Source organism: Manis javanica, chromosome 4, assembly GCF_040802235.1.
Source record: "Manis javanica isolate MJ-LG chromosome 4, MJ_LKY, whole genome shotgun sequence".
Classification (NCBI taxonomy): Eukaryota; Metazoa; Chordata; class Mammalia; order Pholidota; family Manidae; genus Manis; species Manis javanica.
In genome coordinates, this window is record NC_133159.1 from 131,870,430 (window position 1) to 131,883,656 (window position 13,227).

General features: G+C 55.4%; 1 protein-coding gene across 8 annotated transcripts in view; it reads right to left on the reverse strand.

The window, feature by feature from the left end:
- SPNS3 (SPNS lysolipid transporter 3, sphingosine-1-phosphate (putative)) overlaps positions 1-13,227 on the reverse strand; it is a 40,379-nt gene continuing 27,152 nt past the window's right edge. For 2 of the 8 annotated variants that reach the window (XM_073234987.1, XM_017655013.3), the window contains 3 exons: positions 7,491-7,556; positions 1,652-1,750; positions 400-1,518 (listed from right to left, as the gene is read on the reverse strand). In XM_073234987.1, the coding sequence (XP_073091088.1) occupies positions 1,216-1,518; positions 1,652-1,750; positions 7,491-7,556 (468 nt within the window). In that variant the 3' untranslated portion in view covers positions 400-1,215. The other 6 variants (XR_001852324.3, XM_017655014.3, XM_073234986.1 and 3 more) reach the window with 6 other exon arrangements.

Below are 13,227 nucleotides of genomic sequence, written 5' to 3' on the forward strand. Positions count from 1 at the left end.
TTCACATGCTTTGTACTGGCCACACTTTAATCAGGGCCCACGGCAGCCAGGCTGAGGATCCCAGGCTGGAGCAGCCTCATGATGGGTAGAGGCACAGGCCCAGGCCCCCTGCGGAGGGTGCTGACAGCTCAATTCCCAGCCCAGCTGCAAGTGCTGCCAGCTCTCTGGCTGGAAGGGAAGAAGCGGCAGGTGCGGCTCGGCCGGAGCCCCTGAGCCACAGCCAAAGGCGGGCAGAGGCACTGATACTGTGGAGGCCAATGGAAGGAGGTGGAGGGGACCTCCTCGCTGGGGGCAGGGACCTCAGGGGTCCTCTGTGGAGGCACCAGTGCCAGAAAGCAGGCCTTGGCTCTCCATGCCCTGATGGTCCACATCCATGCTGTCTGGGGCCCCTGTGAAAAGAGAGGTCAGCCAGCCCCAAAGGAGGCAGAAGATACTTTGAGACCAGGGTTGGGCACCATCTGTCTAGAAATCCTCTAGCTTTCATTTTCAAAATAAATTTCTGATCCCCTTGCTTCTCCCCATCTTCAATGCCACCAACATGGTCCCAGCCCCACTGGTCTCCCCCGGTGACCACAGAGCCTCCTGTGGCCTCTCTGCTTTAATGCTGACCCCCTATTCTAGCTGGGAGGGAAGCGATGCAGCAACCAGAGTGGTACTTCTACAGTGTGAATCAGATGCCTTGAGGCTCATCCACTGGAAACCCTGCAGTGGCTCCTATCTCACTCAGTTACACAGTCCTGCAGAGGCTCCCCAAGTCTCCCATGCTCTGGCCCCATTACTGCCACTCTCATTCCTACCACTGTTCTCCTTGCTCCTGCTGCAGCCACACTGGCCTCCTCACCAATCCTCAAGCACATCAGGTACCTTCTGACCTCAGGGCCTTTGCACTAGCTGTTCCCACTGCTGGGAGCACCTTCCCCTAGATAAGTTGGCCCAGCTTTTCTCCTCCAAATCTTTGCTTGAATGTCATCTGTGCAGTTAGGACCTCTTTGACCACCTTTTCAAAAATTGCCAGCTGCTCCAACCTGTTTCTCCCTTCCCACTTTTCTGCTTTATGCCTCTCTGTAGCACTGATCACCTTGAACACACTGTCTTTTGCTTTTCTGTTTCCTGTCTGTCTCTAGCTTCTTAGGCATCAGTTCCATGAAGACTTGAACTTGGAGTTCACTCCCCAGCCTCTGCAACCTTATCTGGCACATAGTATGTGAGCAATAACTATTTTTGAATGAATGAATGAACAAATCCACTGGCTAGGGGCTCAGGGGGTGGCTGATGCTCCTTGCTCCTATGGGGTTCAGCCCTGAGCCTGGCATGGGTGTGAGGGGTGGGGGCACCTGTGCCAGGCTGCCGGGCCAGGGCCTGGGCCTGGGCCTGGTCTCTCTCCAGGTACAGTGCAGTCAGCAGGAAGAAGCTGCCACCCAGGGCGATGACGAAGGCGCAGCACAGGAAACTCTGTTGGAGGCTGAGGAAGCACTGCAAGTAGGAGTCAGGATGCCCCGTCCGCAAGGCACTGGAGATCTGCAGAGGAGAGAGGCTGGGTGTGCCAGGCCCCCTAGATAGCCTCCAGGCCTTAGCACATGCAATTCCTCCAGACCCTCCCCACTCCACACACCCAGGTGCCCCTGGAGCCCAGCCGCTCACCCAGCCTTACAAGTCCAGTGAGATAGGGGCTGCCAGCATCTCCCAGGATGTGACCCACAGTGATCTGAAGCGCCTCTGCTGTACCCCGGCACCTGGGCACCACCACGGACTGCAAAACACAGGAGCACCAGGGAGCTCCCCTACAAGGGCAGACAGTGGGTGCCCTCTCACACCCACCTCCTGTTCCCCACCAGCCAAAGACCTGCCTGGAGGTGTGACATGCTGGCCAAGTGAGTGGGATGGAAAGGAATCAATGACCCCAATGCCCAAAGCCCCATGGCCAGAACATCAGGCCCCTCTGAGCCTCAGGAAGGCTCCCCAGGCCCCCGAGATGGAAGCAGCAGGGACCAGGCATGGCTGTGTCAATCGTGATAGGTCTGGGGCATCCCAGCTCAGGGGCCCAAGAGGCCACCGTGTAAGCTGGCAGGTGAAGAGGCAGTGCACTGCGAGGTGTCTGCATGTGAGGGCTCCTGGGAGGGGTGGCATGGAGGGCTCGGCTCTTCTCTCAGAAGTTCAAGCCCTACTGTGCAGAGACCAAAGGCAGCCTGGCTGGAGAAGGCCACATGACTCCATGGATGAGGATGGGTAGGTGAAGAGAGGAATTTTGGAATCAGATCATCTGGGTTCCAATCCCAGATTCCTTATTCACTCGCTGTGTGACTTTGGGGAAGTCACTTCACCTTTTGTGCCTCAGTGCCTTCAGCCCCAAATGGGAATAATAATAGTACCCATGGATCTCTGTTCATTATCACTCTTCATCTGGCCCTCAGAGGCTTCATGTGGACATCAGACCAAAATAACACCTGATGATGATTCCAGAAGGCGGAATGTTTCCTCACATTTAAAAATGCTGTGCCTTCTGCCTGGCAAGCCTTCCCCTCTCTGGTCCAGCTGGAGCATCCCTATTTGTCCCTCAGGACTGACCTTTGGGTCACCTCCTCTGTGAAGCTTTTCCAGAGTTCAAGTGCCTGCCATGAGCTCCCACAGCCTTGCATGCACCCTAACCACACATATGTCCCCCACAACTGGAAGGGTCCCTGCTTTGTCTGCCTCCCCTTATTACTCTTACACTGGGCAGCAAAGCTCCTGTCTGGCAGTCCCTGGGGTACAGCAAGGCACCAAGCTTCAGAGGAACTAGCCCAACATTTGCCAATGAAATAAGTCGAGTAGAACTGTCTGGGGACTGGTCACAGTAGAAACCTTGCCAGAACCCAGGGTTGCAGCAGGGGAGGGGAGGGAGGGAGGAGGAAGGGGTCAGACAGAAGCCACGCGGTCACACAGCTTCCCACCCAGAGCCTTATCCTCAAGACCTAGGTGTCCACAATCTGAGCCCATCAGGGAATAATAACAATGATAATAATAATTACTAACATTTATTAAATGCTTCCTGTATGCATATTCGATATCTCATATGTGTATTTATATATCTACTCAACCAACCCATGAGGGAGGTAGGATTATTACCCTCACGTTATAGATGAGGTAACTGTCCACAGGGAGAGAAAGTGACTTACCCAGGACTACCCAGCCACGAAAAAGTAGGGCTGAGGTTCAATCCCAGGCCTTCCCCTGCAGGGTCTGACCTTTGACCACTCTGCTGTTATCAGCCAGGAGAAGCCTTTCCAGCAATTTCTATGTGTTTGTTACAGAACAATTAGAAAATGAGAGAAGAATAAAGAGAGCAAGTTAGTTCCTCACTAGCCCTGCAAACAGGTAACTTGCAGAGAGAACAGGGAAGGGCATTCGAGGCAGGGACAGTGTGAGCCAGGGTGTGGAGTCAGAGCCAGGGACTGGGAGCCCAGGCCTGGTGAGAGGAGGCCTGCGTGTGACCCACCGGCTGGTCCCGGGGCCATGGTACTGGGCCACTCTGCCCGGGTGGTGAGAGAAGCCGGGCCTCCCACCGTCACTCCACCTGCCAGCAGGCCTGAGAGGGAACTGACCACAGCTTTGCACCTTCCCCAAGCACTTCCTTCTCACCCCATAATTACATGATTACTCAGGGCTGGTTTGGGAAGGAAGGGCAGAGCCTCCCAGAGGGTGGGCCCACAACGTCTGAAAAAGTTCATGCGGGGGCTGGGGCTGCTTGGACCCTCGGAGAAAGGTTCCAACAGCCTGGTCCCTCCTCCCCTCCTGGGAACCCGACATGCTGGGCTCAGACCAACGTTCTGCCAGTGATGGGAGGTCTCTCCCAGCCTGTTCTGGGCACCCATTGTCTCCATATAACCAGGGAGCCAAGGCTGTGCCCCACCAGCAGCTGAAGTGCCCAGCAGGTAATTTTAGAAGTTACTTTTTGGGTTCCCAAAAATCCAGGCTCCCTCTATTCTGAGACAAAAACCCCTCTGTTTTTGACTCTCTCTTCTTAGAAGAGCTATTCCCTTTATAGCCCAGGGCATAACCAGTGCCAACCAATGGTCTACTAGAACTTCAGGGTGGCAACCACCAGGTGCAGACTCCTTGGCAGCCTGCCTCCTGCGTTTCCCTCTCAGCCTCTTACCCAGACACCCCTGGGAGGATGAGAGAGACAAACGAGCAGACGGCTACCTGGGGGGGGTAGAAGGCAGAGCAGGGGAGCATTGAGACAAGGCAGGGAAAGAACAGGAGGCAGAGAACCTTTCAGGGGGATGGAGGAAATCTTCTAAGGAGGTGGGAGATGAGCCTGGTGGCCAAACTGCAGACCCCAGCGGACAGGTCTGGGGGAGGGAGCAAGCTCCCCTTTTGCTCTGCTCTCTGCTGCTGGGCTGGGTAAGCTGGCTCTGGGCCACCCCAAGTGGGACCCAGACAGTCAGGAGGGTCAGGAGGGAGCTGGAGAACCGGTCAGTAGGCTTGGGGAGGCCGGCAGTTCAGCCTGGGGAGATGCAGGCCTTCCAGGGAGCAGGACCTTCCGAGGTCCAGCCAGGCAAAGGGGAGGTTCTCAGAGGCAGGGGCTTCTTGGGGCTCAGGGAGTAAGCTCCCAGTCAGAGGGGTATATGTGAACAAGGGGATGGGCTGCTCTCATCAAAACTCCGCAGGGGGCCCATGGGCTGGGTAGTGGGCTGTGCTAGACCAGTGTTCTCCAAGTGTGCTCTGAGGGTCGTCCATAGCAGCAGAATGCAGGAGTCCCTCAGAAGTGCAGGCCCTTGGACCCCAACATTGACCCACAGAAACTGACTGTGGGGACAGAGGGCCTGGAAGCTCGATCTGTAACAAGCTCCCCAACCCTGACTGTCATGCTCCAGGAGGCTTGAGAGCCACCATCCAGGCACCCCTGATGTCTCTTCTCCAGAGAGAATCTGGATTCTTCTTGTGGATAAGCAGATCAAAGAGAACAGTGCCCCAGAGGCAGGACCAACACCCGGGATGTGGGTGTGACATGAGTAGCAGGGCAGGGCTATACCACAGGGCCCGCTCCCTCCCTGGGCCCAAAGAGAGCTCCTGCACGTCAGGGCCAAGGGTAGGCCAGCAGAGGGGACCTTCCTGCACTACTTACCACACCACGGCCCACTTTCTGCCCCTGCCCTGCTCAGGCTGCTTCCTACCCAGGGCCAGGCCCACCGCTGCTGGGTGCCCTCCACCTGGCCTCCCCTCCCTGCTTCTGGGGGCTGCTCCTGCCTCACCTCTTGGAAAGCAACACCAGCTTCTTGTGATCTGCCCACTCCCATGACCACCCACTCTCTCTCTCCTTGACACAGCTTCTTGAGGGAGATATCTACATGCTGGTCTCCTTCACCTCCCACCCTGCCCACCCCAATCCCCCAGCCATTGCTCCAAGCTGGCATCTGCCCCTCCACTCCACAGACCAGATCCCCCACAGCCTCCCCCTCACCAGCATTTGGGCCCGAAACCACCCCTCCCTGAGCTCCCCCCTTTCTCTACCAAGGGACTGAGCTCTAAGGACAGCCCCACTCACCAAAGTGTGGAAAATCGGTCTTTCACTAAGGGGCTTCAGGAAGGCAGGAAGGTAGGGGAAAGGTGCAAGATGCTTTCTGGGGATGGCGGGCCTTGCTAAGCTTTGGGTATTAAAGGCCTCCTAGCCTGGGAGGACCACAGAGGGTACCAGGTACTCTGGATCATGTGCAGTCCAACCCCCTGGGGAGCTGCAGCAGCTCCCCAGCCGAGCCAGATGCATCAACCTATGGCTGATTGTCCTTATAACCCCTACTCCCCCGTTCCACACCCTGCCCCCAATGCACACACAGAGCTCATCAAAGAGCCTGGCTCTGCAGGTTAATCATTCTTGCAAACACAGACACTGGGGGCACAGAGACACCGTCTTGACATATCTGCTGTGCTGTCATGTGGAAAAAGGAGGGGCACAGTGCGGGCAGGCCCAGGAAGCTGCGGGGGTCACATTTCAGCTGCATCTGAACTGCCTGAGAACAAGCTATGTTGGCGGTCAGGGGTGGCTAAGTTCTCTGTGCCTAAAAGTGCACAACGCCACTAAAGAAAACATTTGCTACCCATTTACTGAAGGCGTTCCTACAGGCTATCTCCCTCACACTTCCAGGCTGGTTATGATTACCTTCTTTCTAAAGACAAGGAAACTGAGGCCCAAGTCCATTCAGCAGGTCTGTGGCTGAGTCTGGGCTGGAGCCTTGTCTCCTGCCTGAAGGAGGAGCGGAGGAGGCCTGAGAGCCGATACACCCACGTAGGAGAAGGGCAGCCCTGTCTATACCTGCTGAGCCTGGGCCATGGAGAGGGGGCAGAACATCTAGGCAGGGAGTGAACATCCCATCAACAGTGGTATTCGAGCAGGCCTTGTTGGCCAATCAAATGACTACACTTCCCACAGCCCCTTCAGACTCAGATTCCAGCACACCAGCATTTCTTTGGGAGCTAGAGGAAGAGAAAGTGGGGAGTCATTACTGGAATCCTGGCCAGCATTTGCTTTGCCAGGCACCAGGCAAAGCCTCACATGGACCATTTCACCCCCATAAACAATCCACGAAGGGTTTTCATTCCCATTTTCCACACGGGGAAACTAGGTCTCAGAGACACGAAGTGACTTGCCTAGGTCACACACAGCTACTAGGTGACAGAAGCAGGACTGAAACCCAGGTCTGGCTCCTGTGTCCAGCGTCATGCCTCTGCACTAGACCATCCTCAGAACAGCCCTCAGCTGAGTGCTTGGCTGCTCTCGTTCCCTGGTACCCAGTGTTGGAACTGTGCCCAGCTGCCAGGAGGCAAGAGGAAGGCTTTTGGGTGCCCCGAGGTCTGGGACCCTGTGTTATCCACAAGGGCACGGCCAATCAGTGTCCAAAGTCCTTTGGTGATGTTTCTCAGGTGGCAGAGAGGCTGGACAGAGAGCGTGAGGCTCAGGGACGGCTGGACTGGACTCTGGACCTGGCAGAGTCAGGTGACCAGGACAGCATCAGGCCTTCTTGCAGCCGGAGCTGGCTCCTTGCCTTGCAGCCTGTGACATGGGAGCTGGGGTGGCCTGGACCCACCTGGGCTCAGAGGCTATAACCCTGAAGCCCAACGACTCCATCTGCACACCCAGAGTAGAAGCCAAGGAGCCTGCTGGCTGAAAAGGTGTGTGATCAAGAAAGAGGAAGGGAGGGAGAGAGCGAGCCCTGCAATTAAAGAGCCTGGGCCCAGTTCTGGCTCAGTGCCTTTACACACTGTGTGACCTTGGTCCAGGCATGTGCCCTCTCTGAGCCTCCATTTGCTCATTTGCAAAATGGTGGTGATGGTCAGAGGAGATGTCTGAAATGTCAGAGAGGCCTCTGGTGCAATGACTTTGGTCCACTTCCCCATGTTCTCAGAAGCCCCTTCCAACCTCCAAGCCACTCCAGCCCTGAGCTGGACAGACTCCAGCTCCTGCAGCTCAAGAGGCCCAAGGAAGAGCCCAGGACTCTGACCCCCACACCTACCAGCAGGATGTCAGCAACCACTGCCCAGTTGCAGGACAGAAGCAGCTCACCGAGGGCCAGGAACACCTACAGACAAAGGGCAGCCAGCGTGAGTCTCCCAGGACCTCAGTCAGTGACCCCTCCCTGCATGGCCCTTCTAGCCTGTGGAGGGAAGCTGAGGCTCACTCATCCTGGGGGCTTATGGGAGCAGACAGGTCAGGAACTGGTTGCCCAGTTCCGGCAGCCCTGCAGCCATGGCCCCAGGGGGAGTGCCACGCCCCGGGCCTGGGAACAGCACTCTCCCTGATGGTTAGCACCCAAGGTCCAGCTCTTGAGATGACCCGAGACACCCTACAGAAGGCACCCAGGATGTCCAGGCCACTTTTAAAGGTGGGGAAACAGATTCCAAGAGGAGAAAGGCCCAGTGACTGATCAGATGTTACCCATTCCTCTCTGTGTTCCCCTAAGGCCTTTGTACACTGATAAGGTGCCTACTATGTGCCAGCCCACCTACCCGGCCCAGGCACCCCATCAACAGTCCCTCCCAAGCTGTCCCCTTCCCAGACCCCTGGAGCAGCATGAGGAAGTGAGCAAGACTGAGACAGTGACCCTGCCTGGGTCAGGGCCAGTGCTTGCCTGCGGGCACCAGCTGGCCCAGGGCAAAGCTGGACTGGAACATGATTCCCAGCCCCTGTACAGTGCCCAGCCTCTGCTCTGGGCACCTGTGGGGCCAATATAACCTTGTTTGCCCGACCCCTGGGCTGCACTGATGACTGCCAGTGACTGGAGGCCACTGTGGGCCCGTCTCACCCAGCTCCTTGAACTGCCCTGCCTTGTGCCAAAGGATTAGGACAATCCTCATTCTGTTCTTTCAAGAAGAGTTAATAAGCAGCAAGAAGAGAAAAATGTCATTTCTCAGAGCTTCCAGGAGCTTATTTCTGGAGTGGAATTAGTCATTCCTAGAGTCACGGGGCCGGCCCAGGGCAACCCAGGCTCTGGTGCCTGAAGGCCTGCGAGCACCCAGAGCAGCAGAATTGAAGAACCACTGCTTTCACTCCTGGCATACACCAGCCATGTCCACTCTTGTCACCCATCCAAGCTCTCAGCCACCTCATAAGGCAGATGCCATTCCACCCATTTCACAGATGAGGAGACAAGCCCAAGGTCATATACATCAAGCCACTTCCTGGCAAGCCCCTCCCCCTTGCAGCTGGCCCTGCGCAGGAGTGGGGACAGGAGGCTGTTGGGGTGGAGAGGGGTCCTGTAGAAGCCTCAGCAGCCACAGTGCCCAGGAAGGCTGGCAGGAGGGAAGTCAGAGGAAAGCCCAGAATGGGAAGGCCTCCGGGCAGAGGTGGCATTGAGCAGCCCCTGAAGGATGGGCAGGAGCAGGGTGGGCCAAGAAGAACCTGAAGGCCCTGCTGGGCAGAGGCCAGGAGGCTGGAGCGCACCCACCATGCTGGACAGGGCAGGATACAACCGGTGCTGCCGAGAGGGGGCAGAACCCAGGAAGAGGGAGAGCAGGTGTGTGCGCTCTCTCAGGCTAACCAGCCCCTGGCCCTCCATACCCAAACTGGGGAACCCTTGAGGGTAGGGCAAGTCTTCCTCTGGGCCTAGGGCATGGCTGGGCACCCACACGGGTGGGAATCAGGAAGTCGCTGGCAGGCAGGGCTCAGGCGCCGGCTAGCCACAGACCCACATTCCAGCCTGACAGGGTCTGCCAACCGGCCTCCTGGGGCCACATGAAAGCCAATGCCAGCTCACGCCCACCTTCCCTTCAACCCCACCCTGACCAGACCTGCCAGGCCACACCCCTGCTCACACCTCCCGCTGGGGACTGACCCCCCTTCCCTCCCACCGCCCAGAGCTGTGGCTCTGCTCAGCCCTGCTCCCCCACACCCACAGGACATACTGAAATACACCTTTTCCTTCCTCCAGCTGAAGCAGGTGGGTCCCAACCCCAAAATAGAGCTGATCAGAGGGAGGCTGCAGCCACAGTGGGGCCTTTCAGGCTGAGCAGGCTGCCCGAGGATGCTAGGTTTCCTCAGACACACCTGGAAACCCGTCCTGCACCACCAAAATCTCATCTCTGTGCAGCAGAGGATTTGAGGGGCGCGGGGCCTGTATGGGAGTGGTTGCTTCCTAATCCTGTAATTACAGAGTCTTCTGAAGCAGCTGCCTGGGCTCAAGGAGGGGCTCTCCAACACAGAGGTGTTAGCTCTGGGGTGGATGAGCCTGGCCACACCTTGCCATGCTGGGTGACCCTGGGGAGGTCACCTTCTGGGCCTTGGTTTCCCAAACCTACAATGATGGAGGGGGGTTAGGGCCAGGCACCTCTCATGCCAACAGCCTATGTTTCTAAAGCTGGTGACCTCGCTCGACACTATTTGTGTTCCCCACAGGCTTCATGCAAATTGGGCCTTAAAATTCAATGGCTCCCAGTCCAATTCAGACTTGGGTTCTGCAATAAAATCATGAAATAAACAAACACAAAGGGCCTTGGTTTGAGGTGCAGTCACCATGAAGAATTCAGCTGACCACTCAAAGCTACTGTGACATGGGGTCCTCAGCCCCACAGCCCCAGGCACCTCCTGGACAGCCACAGGCACCTCCTGGACATCCTCACTGACCACGTACGTCCCCAAGAGTGTTCTCTCCTCCTATCCCCCTGCGTTACTGTCCTTGCTGCGTGTGGTTGAACCAAGCAGGCCCCAGGCACAGACTGGCTGCCAGCACGCTGCCGAAGCTGCCTCTCCTCTGGGAAAGCCTGTTGTACCCTGCCACTCAGGGCAGACACAGGAAGGGGGAGGCAGGGCCCTCCTACACGCCTTGCTTGCCCTCACACTGACTGCTGTCCGGTCTGCACCCAAAATGTCCCTCAAATCTGTCCCCACCTCCCATCCACTGGAGGGGACTTCCAAAAGGGAAATCTGATGCTGCCCTTGTCCCCTTAGTGCCTATGCATGCTTCCCTGAACCCTGACTTAGCCCCTTAGGCGACAGGGCCTGGGAATGATGCCTGGAGCCTGAGAAACGTGGAACCCGTCAACCCCTGGCCTTTGCCACTTCAGACTCAAGAGGATTTCCCCTTGAGCTGGGACAGTGTTGATGAATATCCTTTAGTCACCCCTGGCCAGAAAAGCATGCACACATACACACACACATGCTCACATTATGACACATGCACATGCACTCACATGTGTGGCCACGTGAGCATGCACAGATACATGCATGCTCAAGGCCTCACATACATGTACACAAGCTTCAACACATGTGCACATTCACACTTGCACACATACATGGATACTCATTGCCTGGGACACACACAAAAAACATACACAAGTACATGCATATGCAGATAACAGGAATGACACTTGACATATTAAAACATGTGTGGCAAATTTACCAAAGTGCTTTCATCTCATAATATGGACAGCAAGTTGTGCACACACAATCACACATGTGCACACATGTAACATGTATACAAACATGCCTGTGCCCTCACCCTCCCTCACATACATGGATATGGACACACACACACATCCTCTCCCCATGTACACCAGCATGCACAGATAGGCAGGCAGAGAACAGGAGGCAAGATGGAGCACCTGCCCCAGGTAAGGCTCAAGCCCTGCAAGGTGGAGGGCCAGTGTCCTCACCTTGGCCCACCTCAGTCTTCCACTTAGGCAGTAACTGATCTCTGTATGCAAAGAATAGATTGCAGGCATCACCAGGAAAGGAGAAGACAAACATCCCCCAGAGACTGGGGCAGAGCTAAGACCCAATCCTCCCCTTTCAGGGATCAACTCTGTGCCCAGTGTGACTAAACCAGTCAGGACACAGGCCCCAGGCACAGACTGGCCGCCAGCAAGATGCTGTGCTAGCTGGCACACTTTGCCCCAGGGCCTGCCAACCTATAATTGCACAGACTGGCTTTAGGGCACAAGGTCACCACCTGGTTCCCAGGGGCCAGCCGTAGCCCAGCAGCCTGGTACGTGCACAGGTGGAGAGTGAAGCAGTAGGGGAGCAGAGCTCTGGTGTGATCCTGGAGAATTCAGCAAAGACTGTTGGCTCTCCTGGTGGGTTCTGCTGCCCATCCAAGTAAAGATACCTGCTACATCCCGGCAGGGAAGTGGGGCCCTTAGAGGAAGGGTGGGCAGGCTTCTCCCAGAAACTCTGAGGCAACCTGTGGTTACTTCAACCCCAGATGCAAGAGGAAAGAGCTTAGCCAAGAAGCAACCCACTGACCAAGTCACAGGAAAGCCCTGTAGAGCCAGGGCACCTGCAGAGCCCAGCCATCTGGGCCACCCCAGCAGATAGAGAGCAAACCCCACAGCCACCCTTAGAATCCTTGGGTGGCCTGACTACAGCTATGGTGGGCACACATCCTGGCTGGTCCCTGCCAGGCACCTCACAGTGTCCCCCAGGGGTACCATGCTGGACAGATACTGGGCCTCCAGCCCTGGTCCTTGCTCACGACTCTTTTAGGTTGAGAAGGCTTTCACCGCCCCCCTCCCCACCTCCCACTGGATGTAAAGGTCTTGGCAACAGCCACGCTGGCTCTGCTTTTTGTGGTGCAGACCATAGCTCTCACTGAGTGAGGAGGGAACTCAGAATTATGATCTTGTTTGGGCTTGACAGGGCCTCAAAGATCATCTGGAGCAACTCCTGTGTAAAGATGAAGGATTAAAATTGCATCATAGACTTCCCTTCCCCACAAAAGTAAAAAAAATAGTAAGTCAAGACAAAAAATTGTTTTCACCACAGAAAAGAACAAAACCAAATGAGATAAACATTTAATATTGGCAGCCAAGTTGAAAAACAGACAGTTCTGGAGTAGAGTATAGCTCTGTGCAGCTCACCCTCCCCTAAGCTATTCTCCAAAATCCCCACGTCTGGAAGGAAATAAACCAAGTAGGGATCTCTTGTTCCCACTCTTAACTGAGAACCAGTGGGAAAATCTGCTGGGGAAAAAATGGGTAAAAGTGGAGAAAGTGAACAATGACTCTCCTTACTGATGCCACTCAAGGCCTGAAAGCGGCACCACCCTAGAGGAGGGTACTCTCAGTAATTAAGTGGAACGAACACTGTGCTAGAGCATATACCTAAACTCCAGAAGCGAGCAGAGCCCAGGTGTTCTAACAAAGACTTCTCACTGCCTCACCTGAGTCCTGCAGTTCCCCCAGGCAACAGAAAACTTAATGCTCAACTCTCAAACTGCAGCCCCTTTGGAGAAGAGAATGGTCAAGAGAAGGTTGGGAGACAGTCAAGAACAAAGAGTCACCCACACTGTACCAAAGCAAGTTCAGTATCAGAGCAGAGCTGCCCATGCCCAGGGTAGAGGAAAGCATTCAGCATGTGACTTATGCAAACATATGGAAAGATAAGGGAGAGGGAGAGGGCTAAGGTCAAAGAAGGAAGGGAGAGAGGGATGGAGGAAGGGAGGGGGAAGAAAAAGGGAGGGAAGGAAGGGAAGGGAAGAGAGGGAAGGAAGGAAGAGAAAGACACAGGGAGAAAGGTGGGAAGGAAGAAAAAAGAACCCAACCTGGAAGAGAGATGAAAAGAAAAGGAACAAAAGGAATTCTTTATAATTGCTTCAAACTATTGAATATAATTCAATAAAGAAAGCTCAAAGATAAAATGGACATCCAATAGGTTGCAATATAAAGGGATATCACAGACCTAAGGACAAAAATGGGGGCAGGGGATGGGAGGACAAACAACATTATTACAGAACTAATAAATTTAAAGTAGCTGGAAAC